The 19139-nt window shown below is 41.6% G+C and overlaps 1 protein-coding gene across 3 annotated transcripts in view; it reads left to right on the top strand.

Moving 5' to 3' along the window:
* Positions 1-19139, top strand: part of MCF2 (MCF.2 cell line derived transforming sequence) — a 225212-nt gene that overhangs the window by 139943 nt on the left and 66130 nt on the right. For all 3 annotated transcript variants that reach the window (XM_082262980.1, XM_082262979.1, XM_082262981.1), the window contains 3 exons: positions 593-712; positions 5573-5764; positions 7443-7628. In XM_082262980.1, the coding sequence (XP_082119106.1) occupies positions 593-712; positions 5573-5764; positions 7443-7628 (498 nt within the window). The remainder of the gene's footprint in view (positions 1-592; positions 713-5572; positions 5765-7442; positions 7629-19139) is intronic.

Below are 19139 nucleotides of genomic sequence, written 5' to 3'. Positions count from 1 at the left end.
TGATGCCTTATAATATATAACAATGTCTGAAGACTGATATTGTTTTCCTTTGCTATATACCGCTTTTGAAATAAAGACTTTTCACTTAAAGAGGTTTTATATAATTCTGGCTATTGTATGTAGTTACTAGCTCAATTACGTAAGCCAGCTTGTGACTTATGCTGGCTATATAGATTGCAATTTGATAGGGCGATTAAAATCTCAATTCCATTCTCTGCAAAGCAATTGACATAAAATTGGGTTTTAAACGCTCCATGGAGATAGAATGAAAATTGGCTTGGTTGATCGTAGAGGAAAAATTTTATCATATTAGACAAAATTGCCATAGTTTTTTCTTGTTTCGATACCATTTCTATTCGATCTTTCAAAAACATTTATTGACGCTGTCAACCTATTAATCAACTGAATTACCATGGTTGATTGCTTAGTTTCTGGAGATTCCTTGAGATTGTGATTCCCATCAGCTGAAAATTGACTGAAAGTCACAAAGTGTGTAGCCATATTTAGGTTCATTGGTGGTTAACACTAAACAGGTGTAAATCTATTACTTGTACATATGTATATAAATGTTTTAAAACTTATTCTTTGCTAGCTGAAGAGCACCATTGAATTTTTGATGGTACAACAAGCTGGTCTTTCAGATACAGGGGAGAATTTATCTGATGTCAGACAACGCCTGATGGAGTTAAATAATATAGATGAAAGAGCACAGGTGAGCCTTTGTTAGTTCCCTTTCCAAGTGACATTAACACTAGACCTATAATATTTATTATATGTAATCTGTATTTTTCTATATAAAATCTTGCTGAAAATAGAATGACTCCGGTGTCTAGAGGTGTGATTGCCATCATCCCTGATAAATCATCAAACATACTTTAAACCTCATTGTGTGGGATTTTAGAGGCAATCCAAACAAATTTGTGTAAAAACGAATATTTTATTCAAAAAATAGTTTAAAAAAAAAAAAGACAAATACAGACACTTTGAATAAAAAAAGCATATGCATTTGTAACTGTGAGGAACAAAGAATAAAGAAGAAATTATACTAGATAAGGTCACTTACAGAGTGGCATTCCCCAACTGGCTGCTGTATGGATCCATGTAGGATAACAACATAGATGGGAACGAGCCAACGCGTTTCAAAATATGCAACAGATTCTTCTTCAGGAGTTTTTTTTTCCATTTCTGTAATATACAATAATTACATTGAAGTTGCGTGCTATAAGGATATATTCACCAACATTACATAGACATATAGATTTGAAAAAAAGCTTACATAGTATATAAGACCATTTGGTTTGAGTGCTTCCACAGGCTAAAAGACCTCCAAGCTGTGATCAACTTATAGTGTTCCAACAAGGTTTGCTGGAAAACATATCCAATTCCAATGCCCAACTTGAAAAAAGGGAAAAGAGAAAAGGGGAATATGTCAGAGCCTTGTATATATGTATACAAAGAAATTCTGGGCTCAAGGTGTGAAATGGGGGTTTCAGGACGAAAAGAGGGTGCCCAGTACTTACAGTGGCAAAGTCTTTTGAATCCTCCTACACCTGCCATTCAGTGACTAAGGGACCGGAAAAACTGCAAGGATAGCGCCTCTTAAGTCGTCCTAATGCTGCCATCAATTGACTAGAGAGCAGAAAAAACTGCGGCACCTAGTGCAGAGTCTAATTCCCCTCATCCGCATGTGGAGGGGAAAGGGAATGGCATTGGAGGCGATCTCCGGCGTCTCCATATATGCGGTGCGCATGCATGCATGTCGTGATGACATCACACGCCACCGCATCACTTCTGCTCTCTGTGATGACCACATCCGGAGACCAGATCGCAGTCATATTGGAGACAAAAGCCGCCGACAAAGAGGATCTTTCAAGTGAGCGAAGGCGAGCAAGGAAAAGCAAAGTTTCTCTACTCAAGTGCAGCCTTATCGGAGAATGCAAAAAGCCCCCATCACTGCAGTGTGGGGGCCTTCCTGTGTCGGGTGCAATCACAAGTTGTCACAGGAAAGGAGAAAATATACTTTTAAAATCTCAAGGGTGTGTGCACTCATACCAGCACATTTGGCCATTACGTAGGAGAGCAACAAGCATGAATTAATTTACACAAAATGTAAAAAAATTTAGAAATAAAGAATATAACAAACACTCAATGGTGTATATCTAGACCTAAGGGGAGGAGAAAAAAAAGGCAAAAATGCAAAAAATATATACAGGACCAAAGGGGAGAGGGATGGGAGGCTTTGCTGCTGTTATGGAATCATTCCTAGTACCCCGGGGATAAATTAGTCAGTTTTGCCAGAGTTAAAACCTTCAAGCAAACGTCTAAAGCAGGCATGTCCAACTTGCGACCCGGGGGCTGCATGCGGCCCGGAACTGCAGGCAATGCGGCCCACTGCCCCCTGACATTTTTTATTTATTTTTTGCTGGGTAGGAAGGCGGGTCGGGGGCACGGCCACAGAGGCTTCCAACTAACTGTAGGCAGAGGCTGCCTCGGCATGGATCATCCTCTATTTGTGTTAAATTAGTGCTGGGGGGGGGGGGCAGGGGCACGGCAGCGTTTGATTACTTATATACCTTAACTATAGTATATATTTTATATGCGGCCCGAGAAAATTTCTCTACACTCAATGTGGCCAAGAGAAGCCAAAAGGTTGGACACCAATGGTCTAAAGCTTTCATTCTCGTTAAGGCCCAGGGGTTTGTAGCATTTAGGTACCTAATCCAGCGCATTTCGTGCTGGAGAATGACCATAAACTTAGCCTCTGGCATCCTATATTTGTGATGTTTCGCAACAGGTTGACCCAGAGGTAAATATAGGTTACCAATTCTCATACTATGCAGGTTTTTACTGACTCTTTGTCCCAATTCCTGTCCTGTCTTTCCTATATAAAAGGAACCATTTTGACTCTGCATTAAGTATACCACACCCTTAGTTTTATAGTTTGGTGAAATGTGTTGCATAGAATCGTTTACTGTCCAGTGATTAGAAGCGATGAATATACAATTCTCCCCAATGGTAAAAGATTTGTTCGCATATGCACTGTGCACAAGTGCTTTAACAGATGGAGCTGGGGGGGGGGGGGGGCATACAGTACAATTTAACTTTTTTTTACAAAATGCCCCTTTTTTTTTTTATTATTTTTAGTATTTTTTGCACAGAGAAATAAAATGATCACATAACAATATAGTTACCAACAACAAAATTCCTTTTTAATGTTTGCAAGTTAGATCAAGGCTGTCTGACACTTGACATTTGTTGGGTTTTTTTTTTTAAAGTACAATGAAACTCTAATGCCAGATTGCTTTTTCAGTTTACTATTTGCCTGTTTCACTTCCACCAGTTTGTAAATTTCATTGACTGCGTGATCTAGTTATGCCCAGATAGGTGAATTTTATGTATTCATTCAGGCTTTTTTATACATAGATCAACTTAAGTATAATAATTAACATAATTATATATATAATTATAAAGGATCATCTCTTCCATAAATCCTTTATATTTACTTTGTGGGGTGTGAGATGTTGTTTGCTTTGACTGGCTTCTATTTATAGACCCCATTGGGTTCAGAACAATTAATAGGTTTTAATGTTCATTTTAGTTTAAAGCTTAAGGCTAAGTTCATCTTTTTTTTTTTTTTTCTAAATTTTAGCTCCCTTATGTACTAATATAGCATTAATGTACTTCTTTTGCAAAAATAAAAAAGCTTTTCATTTATTCTACACGCTTACCTCGCTGTTCTCGTTGCTGTTTGAAAACTCTGCTCCCTTACTTCTGCCTTACTTCCTGGACAGACTTTAGGTTATGACACAGGAAGGAGTTGATGCAGGGTGTGTGCTAATAGGTCAACTCCTTCCTGTGTCATGACCTACAATCTGTCCAGGAAGTAAGGCAGAAGTAATGGAGCAGTGGTTTCAAACAGCCACAAGGACAGTGAGGTAAGCATGTGTAGAATAATTGGAAATGAAATGGTTTTTGTAAAAGAAGTACAGTAATGCTATATTGGTACATAGGGGAGCTGGAATTTAGAAAATAAAAAAAGGTGAACTTAGCCTTCACCTGTAGGCAAACATCTTAATACACAGATGAAATACATACACTATATTACCAAAAGTATTGGGACACCTGCCTTTACACACATAGGAACTTTAATGGCACCCCCATCTTAGTCCGTGGGGTTCAATATTGACTTGACCCACCCTTTGAAGCTATAACAGCTTCAATTCTTCTGAGTAGGCTGTCCAAAAGGTTTAGGAATGTGTCTATGGGAATGTTTGACCATTCTTCCAGAAGCGCGTTGGTGAGGACAGGCACTGATGTGGACGAAAAGGCCTGGCTCACAGTCTCCGCTCAAATTCATCCCAAAGGTGTTCTATTGGGTTGAGGTCAGGACTCTGTGCATGCCTGTCAAGTTCCATCACCCCAAACTCGCTTATCCATGTCTTTATGAACCTTGCTTTGTGCACTGGTGCAAAGTCATGTTGGAACTGGAATGGGCCATTCCCAAACTGTTCCTACAAAGTTAGGAGAATTAAATTGTCCAAAATGTCTTTGTATGCTGACACCTTAGGGGTTCCCTTCACTGAAACATAGGGGCCAAACCCAACCCCTGAAAAACAACCCCACACCATAATCCTCCACCAAATGCTTTGGACCAGTGCACAAGACAAGGTCCATAAGGACATGGATGAGCAAGTTTGGGGTGGAGGAACTTGACTGGCCTGCACAGAGTCCTCCCCTCAACCCGATAAAACACCTTTGGGATGAATTAGAGCAGAGACTGCAAGCCAGGCCTTCTCGCCAATATCAGTGAATGACCTCACAAATACGCTTCTGGAAGAATGGTCAATAATTTCCATAGACACACTACTAAACCTTGTGGATAAGCCCTGCCAGAAGAGTTGAAGCTGTTATAGCAGCAAAGGGTGGGCCAACTCAATATTGAACCCTACGGACTAATATTGACATGCCATTAAAGTTCATGAGTGTGTAAATGCCGGCGGCCCAATACTTTTGACAATATAGTGTAAATAGGAGCTGTTTTATTTGCCCTCGGTTTTATTTCTGTCCATCAAGTTCTCAGATTTAAACAGCTCTATTACACCTCACAACCCTGTTTTTTCTGTGCTGTAATTAAGTTACAGGCCAAGATCATGACCCCCCCCCCTTGTGAAAGGAGACAAAGAAGACTAATGAGGTCAACTCTTTGCTTTCTCCTACTATCAGCAAGTTTCGTGTTAGCATATGAGCACTGCAGCACAACTGATTGGCTGCTTCTACTGCTTCTCCCTCTCCGATTCTGACTTTGCAGTCCAGGGGATACCCTCTAATACCAAATCAAATTCAGATACTTGCCTAGTTTGCATGAAAAAGTACATTTAATGATGTACCAATGAATGTAGAGTTATATTATTGTGTGTGTTTTATATCTGCCAAGAGATCAGCTTTAATAATAGGGCTTAGCAGCCTCCCTATTACAGATAGAATTTACTGATGTATATGTTTTTTTTTTTTATCTGAACAAGTTCTAAAAATGGGAAGAATGTCTTAATATCAATATGTGTACATCCCCCAGGAGTTAACATCAAGGTCCCAATTGGTGATACTACATGGCCATCAGTTAGCAGCAAATCATCACTATGCACTCAATTTAATCTGCCAGCAATGCAACGAGTTGAGACATGCATCAGATGTTTTATTGGAGGAGATAGGAAGGAAACATTCTCGTCTCTGTACTACACAAGAGCTCCATGTCCAGCTACAGCAGGTATGGCAGTGAGGGATGTGTACCTCGGCAGTGATATCTGTGTTAGTCCTCTTGCACATGATACTCCTGTTTGACCATCTACTTTTTAAGACTTATTTTGTATGTATTTGCGTGTATTTTTGCGCATATGCATTATTGTAATTTCACGCGCATTCGCGCATTTTCGCGCAAATGCATGAAAGTGTATTCTCACGTTCTTGCTCTGCACAGTATGTAAATGCCCATTTGTGCGCATTTATGTGCATGAGCCGTAAATTACTGACCAAAAATGTAGATTTTTCTATTTTTTTTTTACCGAAGAATGTACAGATCTTGTTTACGCACCTGTGTGCATAGGCATATTACAATAAATTGGTTGTATTTTATCTTCGCAAAAAAAAAAAAAAAAAGCTGTACTGAGCTTTTTTAAGCTGCAGAGTGTGCAAGAGGCCTTATGTTATAGCAATGACATGTTTTATTTCTATTCATATAAAAATAGAATCCTTATTTTGTTGGTAGAACATATTATTTTGATTTAATTAAATCATTTATTAGTAAATGTATATCAATGACTGCCCATAATTCAGCTACTTTGTTGTAGTCCAAAGTTGCCAAACACATTTTTAAAATCAAAAGCTAAAACTAGGTATTTTAAATCTTTCTGCAGGATCAACTGACTACTTTAAATTTTCTACTCCTTTTAGACCTTTATGGGTAAAATGGAGAAAGGTTAGCATACCTGATACATTTGTATTGCTGTTTGTGCCCCTGTTGTGGAAATTTCCTTTTACTTCCTGCTCTGGTGAATCTACTCAAAGAGGGGCACAAACGGCAGTATAAACCTGATTGCAGTTCTAACACTTTTCCACTTTCCTAAAACATAATCGGGAGAAATTTTAGTAAAGTTGCTGCGTCACTTTTCTGGCGTTAATTCCTCTTTTTAATGTATTGCTCCAAATTAATGAAGCATATGCAACACGTTTTGGTTCTGACAGCGATTCATGCATCAAATTCAGGTCATTTTAAAATGCACTAAATTTTAAAATTAAACTACCAACAATTTGTATCTTCTGAAAGTGGAGCTAATTAACATCAATTCTCTTTGGTGTACACAGAGAAATCCAGGCTCAGACAGATTCTGCAAAAGTATTGTGCGTGCACAGCGTAGTGCAAGTGGCGCCAAATTCAAGTACAAGTTGTAAACACGCTTTAAAGCACACATGACACTTTTGCAAAATTTGTCTGTGCCAGTATTTGAATTCCAGGGAATATGATTTGTGCTAGTGAGTATGAGTACAATGATGCGTCTGTGTCCTCAATAGAGGGGTTTTGGTGACTTCCTGCATTGGTGATCTCTTAGGGAGGGAAGAAAATTCTCCCAACCAGGACATACTAATAAAAACTACACAGAGCTTCTAACTCTTCCCTTTTTTACCAAAAATGAAATTTTTTTTGGCAAAGCTTGGGTTTCGGCACTTCCTATTTTTGATTAAAATTTGGTTCAGTCATTTCCTAAGCACAGCTCTTTAGAAAATAATCTGTCCGCCAACCATCAGAGAGTGTTTACATTTTATTTTTATTCTACATACACATCCTATATTACATGGATACTGTGTATATAAAATTGATATAAGCAGTGGGACTGACTGTCATTATTGAGTGAAATATTATAAAATGATTGTATAAATGTGTTTGACAGGCTCTAGAATGCTGTGACCAAGGGGCATATTTTCTAGCTAACCAGCAAATGGACAAGTGCCAGTCTAGGGATGGTGCACATAAAGCTTTACAAGACATAGAGAAGTTTCTGGAAAGCTGCACACTCGTTTTTGATCAACAAAGCCTGAAGCATAACTATGAAGACGTTCTAACGGATGAACTGAAGGTATCTTGTATTGTTGTTGTTTTTTCATGCTTTTTGTCAGTAAAATAGATTTAAGTGGAATACCAGTCAACTTCTATTTAAGGCTAAATCTACTCCCACTCCATCCTAAGACTATTCTATCTACCCTAAAAAAAAAAAAAAAAAAAAAAAACACGAAGATGCATATACTTACCTATTCTGAAGCTGCTCCAGACTGGTCACATGATCGGGTCCCACCCCTAGCTTCGGTGTAGAGGAGAGGCAGCAACAACGGCTGGAGAGCCTTGGTGATGACATCACACATAGGCTTACTATGGGGCAGCTGTTGTCATCTGCCCCTCCTCTGCACTAAAGCCAGTGCTGGAAGCTGATTATGACCGGGCTGGAGTGCCTTCATTGTAGGTAAGTATACAAATCTTTTTTTTTTTTTTTTATAGGGTAGATAGAATAGTCTTCGAATGGGGGTGGGAGTAGATTTAGCCTTAGAATTTGCTTAAATGACACTTTAATTTTAACAAAATACATTCAGTTAAGTTTTCTTTATATATTGTGACACATTTTTGGAAAACGCTGTGTTGTTGATGCTAGTTAGGTGACACAATTTCTATGCTTTTTGTGGCTATAAAATGTAGTTTGTGTAATTATTCATTCACATGGGTTAAAGCCTATAGACTAATTCTAGCAGGGAGAATAACTTCCCTTCTTATAATGGCTTAATGGCTGGTGGGCGGATCCGGGAATTTTGTTGCAGAGGCATCTTTGCCAGAATAGAGAAATATTACATTATGGTGGGTGATTTTGTCAGTTTGTATCTCAGTTTTAGATTGACCTTTTAAATATAAAGTTCTTTATTCAGATATGAGGTTTGTTATTTGAGTCGTATAGGGAAATGTGTCTTTCAGATAAGACGGTTTATGGGAAATCATGGAGCATTACTCTCAGAAAAGAAATTAAATTGACCCCATTCCCCATATGCTGTACTTCTATTTATTGCAATTACATATTAACCACTTGCCGACTGCCTAACGCCGATCTACGTCGGCAGTCAGCCCCTCACAGGCAAAGTGACGTAGGGCTACGTCACTAGCTTTTGAGGGTCTAGGGAGCGCGCGCACGCCCCCGGAGGCGCGCTCCCGCGTGGTCACGGACCCCCCCGCGCGTGTGACCAGCGGACCCGATGTCCGCCGGTCACTCGGCGATCGGCAGGGGAGAGGGAGAATGTCAGGCAGCTTGTGTAAACAAGCCACCTGTCATTCTCTTCGCTGTAAAGACACTGATCACACGGATCTAGTATGTAGATCCGTTGATCAGTGTCCTTACAGCTCAAGCCACAGCCAATCACAGTAGAAAGCACGCCCCTAGGGATACACACAGCCCCTCCCTCCCAAATAAAGTTAACCCCTTCACAACCAGTGTATTTTTACAGTAACAGTGCATATGTATAGCACTGATTACTGTAGAAATGTCACTGGTAACCCCAAAAGTGTCACAAATGTCAGTCAAGGGTCCGATCTGTCCGCCCCAATGTCGCAGTACCGCAAAAAAAATCGCAGATCGCCGCCATTACGCGTTAAAAAAAAACAACAAAAATGACAAAAATCTTTCCCTTTGTTAGTAAACGCGATAACTTTTGCGCAAACCAATCAAAATACACTTTTTGCGATTTTTTTTACCAAACATATGTAGCATAAAACAAATTGGCCAAAAATTTTAAAAAATTTTGATTTTTACTTTTTTTGGGGGGGAATTTCATATAAAAAAATGTGAAAAATATTGTTATTTTTGCAAAATTGACGCTATTTTTTTGTTTATAGCGCGTGATCAAAAAATCGCACAGGTGATCAAATACCACCAAAAGAAAGCTCTGTTTGTGGGAAAAAAAGGACGTCAAATTCGTTTAGGTACAGCGTCGCATGACCGCGCAATTGTCCGTTAAAGTCACGCAGTGCCGAATCGCAAAATACCCCCTGGTCAGGAAGGGGGTAAAATCTTCCGGGGCTTAAGTGGTTAAATGCCAAATCCACTTAAGTGTGAGGCTTCTGTTCAGGGTAGACAAGGCTGGATTGAGTCCTTACCCAGTTTTTTTTTTTTTATGCCCTAGCATTATGTTTTATTTTTCCTTGTTCCGCTAAGAACAGGCAAAGTTCCAAGGTCCAGCAGAGAAAAACTCAGGACTGAAAGAACTCTATGCAGCATTAGCAGTATACTGGATTCCTAGCAGGATCACCAGGTTTTTTTCTGTACTTACAGCACATTTAAGGGTATAAAATATGTTTAGGCCTCTTGCACACAATACTCCTGTTTGAGCATCTCCTTTTGGCCTTTTGCACACAATACTCCTGTTTGAGCATCTACTTTTTCCAGACCTTTTTTTTTTTGCATGTATTTGCGAGTATTTGAGAGTATTCGTGAGTATTTGCGAGCATTGAGGCTTAAATTACTGACCAAAAATGCAGATTTTTCTATTTTGTTCTTACTGAAGAATGCACAGCGCTTGTTTACGCGCCTGTGTGCAAAGGCACATTACAATTAATGGGCTGTATTTTAGCTCAAAAAGCTGTACTGAGCATTTTCAAGCCGTGAGATGCTCAAACAGGAGTATCGTGTGCAAGAGGCCTTAAAGTGTAAATATTTGAAGAAATGTACTGCGTATCTTTTTCTTTTAAACCAGTTGTGGACTAACCACCACAAATATTCTGTAGCAGGGCAGCCTAGCTGTGCAAAATCATGTACGAGTACATGATTTTGTGCAGGTGATGTAGGGGGCACACGCGCGTGCGTTGCTGGAGTGCCGCTCCTGCTTTGATTGGACACAACGGGAGCCAATCAGCGGGTCTGGCAGCCGCAATGACCGCTGGGACCCTCTGATCGTTCAGCGGAACGACAGAACGGCGGTCTGCCTATTTAGGCAAGACAGACCACTGTTCTGTCAGGGGATAAAAGAGATCTTGTGTTTCAGCTAAGCTGAAAAACAGATCTCTCTTTTCCTCCAGTGCATCCACTCCCTAGACAGTTAGAAAGCATTCCCTAGGAGCACACTTAACCCCTTGATCGCTCCTGGTGTTAACCCCTTACCTGCCAGTGTCATTTACAGTATACAGTAACAGTGTATTTTTTATAGCACTGATCACTGTATTGGTGTCACTGGTCCCGAGAAAGTGTCACTTAGTGTCAGATTTGTCTGGTGCGATGTAATAGTCCCGCTAAAAATCCCTGATCTACGCTATTACTAGTAAAATAAAAAGTCCATAAATGTATCCCATAGTTTGAAGATGCTATAGCTTTTGCGCAAAATCAAAATACACTTATTAAGATTTTTTTTACAAAAAAATATGTAGAAGATACATATTGGCATAAATTAGATTTTTAAATTTTTTTTATTGTGTATGTTTTATAGCAGAAAATAAAAATTATAGTTTTTTTTTTTTTTCAAAATTGTGGTTCTTTTTTTATATAGCGCAAAAAATAAAAACCACAGAGGTTATCAAATACCACCAAAAGAAAGCCCTTTTTGTGGTAAAAAAAAAAAAAAAGACATCAATTTTATTTGGGTACAGTGTTGCACGACTGCGCAATTGTTAGTTAAAGCAACGCAGTGCCGTATCGCAAAAAATGGCCTGGTCAGAAAGGAGGTAAACCTTCAGGAGCTGAAGTAGTTAATTTTGCCCAGACACTTCTTCCATTACTATTTTATACATCTCAAAAAAGCCTGCTATGTATGCTAGTGGGCATATTGAAATCATTGGACAGAAACAATTCTGCGTGCCATGGAAGCAGTACAGCACAATGGTTCTAACTGTGGCAGTGGAAAAATGAATACATCAGAATTACACACTGTTTAATAGTTGAAAAGCCATTTTTGGCAGCGCTCTACAAGACAGGCAGAAAGCTGCAGCTGTACATTTTTTAATGAAGACTCATGAGATCCTGCTTGATTTGTGACCTAGTTTTCAGAATTCTGAATTCAACATTATTTACATCTGGCAAAAAAGTTTATACTTATGAGTGCTTAATTACTCATTATATATTGAAGGTCTTATATATCATGTGCCCATTCATATAGAGAGATATTATTTTGGATAGTTTTTTATACCTTTTGGAATTTTTATGTAGATGAATGGACATTTTTGTCATTTTCCTAAACTGAAAATATGATGATTTCAGCATTAAAAAAATCTCACAAGTACAGCTGTTTTTGAAGATGTACTGGTGACGATGTATGAGCATTTTCCATGGTGCAGATATTACAGCTAAAGATATTAAGAATGGGTTGAATGACCTAGATTAGACTCAGGCAGCCATACCTCAAAAAAACAGAAAATTTCCTATTAAATACTTACCGTAATTTTCCTTCCCTGATGGACTCCATGGCAGCATACGTATGGGTTAACCCCGCCTCCACTCCTGCCCTTAAGGACCCCACTTCCATAAACCTTTGCTCTGAGCCAGAGGCCGCGTTCCATAACTAGCCTACTCATGACTCTGGGAGGGAACTCCTGCTTCCATGGAGTCCATCAGAAAAGGAAAATTACGGTAAGTATTTGACCGGAAATTTTCTGTTTTCCTGACAGACTCCATGGCAGCATATGTATGGGAACTAACTAGCCATACATACCCGGGTGAGTAATTGCAGAACAAAAGAAAAGGGTTTATTTGACACTGTCAACGGACAGGATTTGTAAACCAGAAATTAACAGAAGATAAAGAGGCCAGCTCTGCACAATAATGAGCCATAAATGTATTGATCAGGGACTACAAGGCCACCCTACTGATTACTTTGGAAACCACATGCTGCAAAGCCATCCAGGATGTAGACACACTCCTGGTTGAGTGAGCGATTACCGTCCCCAAAGGAGCCAAGCCCTCGGCTCTGTGAGTCTGTCGGATGGCCCAGACAATCCATGCCACAATCTTCCTAGATGAGGCATGTTTCCCTTTGTCCTTTCGGGTAAAAGGAATAAACAGGCGTTCTGAAGCCTGAAGGAAGCTGTAGCTTGTAGATATGACTTCACAATACCTGAGAGATTCCTAGAACCAAAGGAAGGCACTGCTGAGAGTCAAACTCAGGATTCCCTGTTTACTAGACATGGGCTTTAACCATCTAAGCCACAGCATGACCTCTCCCATGTCTAAAGGATGCAAGTTAGTACTCCAAAGGTTGGTAGAACAATTTCTTGGTTCCCATGAAAGACTGATGTACCCTTAGGAATTGAGTAAAGCACAGGTAAAAGCACCACTCAAACTGGAAGAATGTTAAGAACAGTTCTCCATGACCAGTGAATCAATCTGAGGTTTTTAATGCCGACGTGATAGCCAGGAGAAAGGCGAACATGACAGAGAGGCCTTTAACAGAGCCAGCCATAGAACACTCCACTCCAATTCCCAAGAGGGAGTTGAGAACAAGAGGAAGACTCCATTTGGAAAACCTCCACTTACTCTGAGGTCTGAACCTAGTTTCTCCCTTGAAGAATTATTGGACAGGAAAAGATGCCTAGACCTGGAAACATCTGTGAAGGCCGATAAAGCTGACTCTGAAGGAGCTGAACGATAGAGCCAGATCTAAATCAGACTGGAGGAAGCCCAGAATATTTAGAACTTCTAGATCAGTACATGATTTGTCAGCAGCAGACATGTATTGCACAGACTTTGACCAGATTCTCCCGTAAACTTTGTTTGTTTTCACTCTCCTAGCATTCAAGAGAGAGGAGATGACTTTGGAAGAGCAGCATTGGAGAATCTCCATTCTCAAGAACCAGACTGTCAGACGTAACCGTGCTGGACATGGATGTAGGAAAGCACCTAGTGACAGAAGGTCTGGCCTGATGAGAAGGGGCACTGGATTCTGGTAGCTAAACAGTGCTAGCACAGGGAACCATGGCCTAATTGGCTAATAAGGCATCGCTGCCACTACCTCCACAACTTCTGTTGAGGGTTTTTGTAGAAACCCAAGGATGACCAGGACTTGAAGAAGGACATCTGCGCCTGAAAAACCTCCACATGTAGAGACCATTCCTTGTTGTCCAACTGGACTCTGGAAAGAAAGTCTGCTAGAATATTCTGGACTCCGGTGAAATAAGCCTAAGATGTAGGCTTGATTCCTCAAAGCCCAAGACATAATTGTCTCCGCTTCCTGTATCCCCCTTGTCTTTTAGTGTAGGAGACTGTCGTAGTGTTGACTAGCCCTGAAGAGCACTGACACTCCCTTTGTTATATGGTGAAAGGCCTGTAGGGTGCAGAAGGCTGCCCATAGTTTCATAATGTTCAACCGAATCTTGTAAAACTGACAGCGCCGCCTGCCTTGAGCTATCCCCGACAGGCAGCAAGCCCCCCCCCCCCCCCCCCTAAATGAGCCAGTTTCTCCATTGCAGCCACCTGGGGACTCACTCTCATGGCTGAGGTTATGTAGATGACCTGAATTCTGCTTCCTGGCTCCCACTGCTGGAGAAAACCCTTCTCCAGAGTGTCCACTTGACCATCAGATCCATAGTGTCAGACACTGAAAGGCATGCAAGTGGGAAGCAGACAGGGCCGGGAGTATTCTGTTCCAGAACATTGGGATCCGGAGACAAAGCAATGGTCCTCTTGATTATATCAAACTGAGCCCTGAGGGACACAAGAGACTGAGTGGGCTCCCGGTGTCTCTTTTTTAGAATCAGCCACCAGCCGAGTTTTGAAGAGCAGCTGCCCTCTGTCTTGGGACAGTAGGAGAAGAACATCCAAGTAACTATGCAGGCGTATGCTTCTTGCTTTGATAAGGACCCTAAAAACCAATAGGATCCTTAAAACACACAGGGTGATGTTGAAAGCCTGAATGTTAGACAAGCAAGTTGGCGATGTTCTTGACCTACGGTGAACCAAAGGAATTTGCGTAAGCCTTCTACAATCGGCACATGAAAGTAAGCATCTTTAGGTCTGTTGGAAATGAGCTAGTCACCTGGCTGGACCCCCTATGAACCAGTGACAATGTTTCCATCTTGAACTTCTCCTTTTGATGAAAATTATTTTAGATGCGCGAGGTCGAAAATCGGCCTTTCACCAGCCCCTCCTCTTCATGACCATAAAGAGAGGCGAGTACATGCCCTGATATCTCTTGCATCCTGGGACTGACACAGCAGCACTTTGCGACACCAGTGACTTTAAATAATACAAGATTATATGCTTAATTTTTCCTCAGAGTGAGGCAAAATACGTGGAAACTAATCCGAGATGAGGAGGAATTCTGATAGACCATGCGTGTCCTGAAAAGACCGCTTTGACGTTCCAATAGTCTGAGGCTCAAACTCAGAAGCTTCTTGGATACCGGAGGTCAAGCTTTCACCAGCCCTTCCTAAAATCCAGACCTGGTCTGTAAAATGTGAGACCCTCGCACGGCCTAGCAGGCGCCGGTCCAGAGACAAGACCCAACTTGCCAACTGGGGCCCGGATTACGGTGCTGTCTAGCTTATCAAAAGATGAAGCTCCCTCAAAGGGATCTTACACTAGGCCTGTTAGAGGCAGGATCAGCAAGCCCAGGCCCCAGCCATAGCACTCACTTTGCCGTAACTGACAAGAGCAAAACTCACGCCACTATGCGGATGATGTCAATTGGAGCCTCACCATGAATACCGACACCGGCTCATGAACTACTGAGTTTCTAAAAATGCTCTTGAGTACTGTGTCCACATTCTCCTTCTTGCCCAGGCAGACTTTCAGGCCATTCATAGCATCTTCCAAGGAAGAGTGGCATACTTGCTTGCCTCATCAAGGCCTTAACAACTAGAGAGGCAGCCTTTAGATGCTTCATATCCATCTCTGAATGGATAGAACTTGGCCATCTTACTCAGAAGGGAGGTATATCTTGCAACCTTGCTCCACTCATCCAAAATGATGTCCCTTATTTCCACTCGGAGTGGGAAATTAAAATGCGCTCTCTAGAGGTGCTTAACCGGTTGCCGACCGCCGCACGACTATATACTGCAGCGGTCAGCCCCGGCCAGGCAGAGTGACGTATGGATACGTCACTCGCCTGTCACTGACTTGAGAGCCAATTTCGGGCGGGCACTCGATGTCCGCCGGTCACACTACGATCGCTCCGGTGAAGGGAGAAAGGCGGAGCGGCTTATGTAAACAAGCCACCCGTCATTCTCCCTGGTGTAAAAATGAAGATCAGACGGTTCTACTATGTAGGACCGTTGATCTTTGTTTTTACACCAATAACCATGTCCCTATACAGTTAGAATCACGCCCCTAGGACACACTTAACCCCTCCCTCTCCAATAAAGTTAACCCCTTACTTGCCAGTGTCATTTTTGAAGTAACAGTGCATATGTATAGCACTGATTACTGCAGTAATGTCACTGGTAACCCCAAAAGTGTCAAAAATGTCAGTCAAGGGTCCGATCTGTCCGCCGCAATGTCGCAGTACCGAAAAAAAATCGCAGATCGCTGCCATTACGCGTTAAAAAAAAAACACCAAAAATGACAAAAATCTTTCCCTTTGTTAGTAAACGCGATAAACCAATCAAAATACGCTTTTTGCGATTTTTTTTACCAAACATATGTAGCATAAAACAAATTGGCCGAAAATGTTAAAAAATTTTGATTTTTACATTTTTTTTGGGGGGAATTTCATATAGAAAAATGTGAAAAATATTGTTATTTTTGCAAAATTGACGCTCTTTTTTTGTTTATAGCGCATGATCAAAAAATCGTACAGGTGATCAAATACCACCAAAAGAAAGCTCTGTTTGTGGGAAAAAAAGGACGTCAAATTTGTTTAGGTACAACGTCGCACGACCGCGCAATTGTCCGTTAAAGTCACGCAGTAAAAAATCGCAAAAAAACCCTGGTCTTTTAGCAACCAAATCCTCCGGGGCTTAAGTGGTTAAAGAACTTCCTCTTGCCTTGCATGAGACTCTACAGGTTATTACTCATGTAAATGCCCCCCTTTATTGCCTTGACCAAAGGCGTCACAAGTGCAAAGGGACTCCTCTCGCACTGCCTCACATTCTGTGGTCTTCATAGATGGATGGCTTGGTTAGAATGGTTCCAGTTCTTCCTGGCTGTCACTAATGGGAGATCAAGCTGTAACGGCTGTTGGACTTTGCGTGTGGCTTGTACCCCACTCTGTAAGAGTTTTCTGCACTACGTGCTTCACCAAAGATTCCATTTGCTGGAAATCACGTCCCCTTTTCCAACCGCCTGGGCTTACTATGGCTAACACAGAGACTTGCCCTCTGAGACCTAAGTCCTGCATCCCCAGCAGGCTCCTTCCTTGGAGCGGCTGACAGGCGGTGGATGTGATGCCTAAAGGAGGATTCAGAGCTTCTTCTATGAAGGCTGGGCCTTGGCGGGGACCAATGACGACTAAATCCCGGAAGAAGAATGTTGATGTAGTGACCTAATGAGGTCTTTATCATCTGGTGCTGTGTATTGTCAATCTGTCCTAGAAGGACTTAAAACCCTGAAAAGAAAGCAAATTAGGGTAGAAAGGAAAGGGTTAAAAACCCAAAAGGAGTGCCCAGGCAAGTGAGGAAAAGAAAGGATTAAACACACCCTCTTATCCCCGCTACACAAGGGCTGGTCACAAGGGGGGTCAGTGATACATCCGTAGTGTGGAAACTGCACAGACAGCCAACCTGCACAGGTAGCCAATCTGCACAGGTGATAGAACCATCAGGATCACACACACACTTAGGGAAACTGCTGCAAGCTGCTCACAGAGAAATACCAATATCATCAGTACTGACCACTGATTGAATTTCTCCACTGTAATGACACCACCGCCGCCCACAGCACGCATGTGCTAAGTCCCTGGGCATGAGTAACCCAGGGATGCCAGGCCGGAAAACAGAGCGGCGGCTTGAAACGCAAATGTGCTCCAGCCGCCATAGGCTGGAAGACACTAGAGCCAGGGAAGAAAAAACAGACAAACACACACTGCCATGGAATATGCAAAATTAAAGTATACATCACCATACACGGCATCCCCCACGACCATGCCTGGATCCAGAAGATGCTGCTCAGCTGCTGCACACGCTCTTAGGCCATACTGCCCCTTTCCCTGCCAATAGCCAAGCTTAAGCTCTTCATGGCACCGCATCCATCACCCTTCTCCACCCCGCTAATAGCTGGGGATTGCTGGAGACTCCACATGGCACCGAATCCATCGCCCTTCTCCACCCACTAATAGCTGGGGACTGCTGGGGACTCCACATGACACCTAATCCATCGCCCTTCTCCACCCCGCTAATAGCTGGGGACTGCTTGAGACTCCAAATGTCTTCCAGGGCACAGCTTGCCGAGCAACCAGGCCTCTATCGTGGACACTTCATCCAAGATAAGACTTCAACCATTCTGGTCCTTAAGAGGAGGACAAAAAAGGAACGCGACCTCTAGCTCAGAGCAAAGATTAATGGGAGTGGGGTCTTATAGGGGAGGAGTGGAGGTGGGATTAACCCATATGTATGCTGCCATGGAGTTTGTCAGGAAAGCAAGCTTATCTCTCCTAGTAGAACCACTGGTGCCTGCAACCCTGAAGTTCTTCCATGTAATTAGCGGCAGACATTAGATTTCTTGGTTGTAAACCACTCCAGTAAAATTTTGGCTGTATGTTTAGGATCACAGAATATATGTGTGGTTGTTTAAACCTCCAAGCTGTTTTTTTTTTTTTTTTTTGTGCAAAGGCTTATTCTGATTGCACAGCACTAACACCAAGATCAAGATCTGTGAAGTGTCCAATTATTCCACAAATGCTTTTTTCCCATCACATACATTTATTGACAGGGTCAATTTAATTGCACTCAATTCATCTTACTATACAAATTCTATTCCTATTTAGTAGATTAATATTTAAGCAGTCTTGACATTTTAGCTTTTTATTTAAATTTTTTTTTTTTTTAAAGTTTGGAAAATGATGTTAAATAATTTTCCAGCTTCGTATTATGGACTACTGTATTTTTTGTAGACCCGTGACAAAAAAGTTCCAAATTCTAAATTGGTTGTAAAGCCTAAATATTTTTTTACCTTATTTCATTTACTGCATTAAAGTAAAAAATGTTAGAGTGTGTGTATCGCCTTCCCACCATTTTAATACTTCCCTATGCCGGATCTCAATCCAGCACTGTGCTCATCTGCAGCGGCTCTCTCATTTTCTCCCTGCTCTTACAGACTTTGCTGAGAGCAGCAGGAGCCATTGGATCCCACTGCTGTTAGTCAAATCCTGTGATGGGGAGCTGGGGGCAGCACTAGCTTCACTGTCTGTGCCTATAGTTGCAGGCAGTGCAGCTCAGGAGTGAGCCTGCAGGTGTATCACTATAGAAAGTGGCTTCCTGTGGTGACACACCGAGAAGAGAAGGAGCCAGGTGCACTAGCATGGGAACCCAAGAAGAGGAGGCCTGCTCTGGGCAATACCTTTGCACAGAGGAGGTAAGTATAATATGTCTGTTTTTTAGAAGAAAAAAAAATACTTTACAAATGTTTTAGATCTATTTTAATTCCAGGTTGTAATGCTGAAACATTTGTCCACAAGGGTAAAATCTAGTGTAAAAAACT

This window comes from Pelophylax lessonae, assembly GCF_965119305.1.
Source record: "Pelophylax lessonae genome assembly, chromosome: 7".
Lineage (NCBI taxonomy): Eukaryota > Metazoa > Chordata > Amphibia > Anura > Ranidae > Pelophylax > Pelophylax lessonae.
This window is presented reverse-complemented; position numbering and strand designations above follow the sequence as displayed.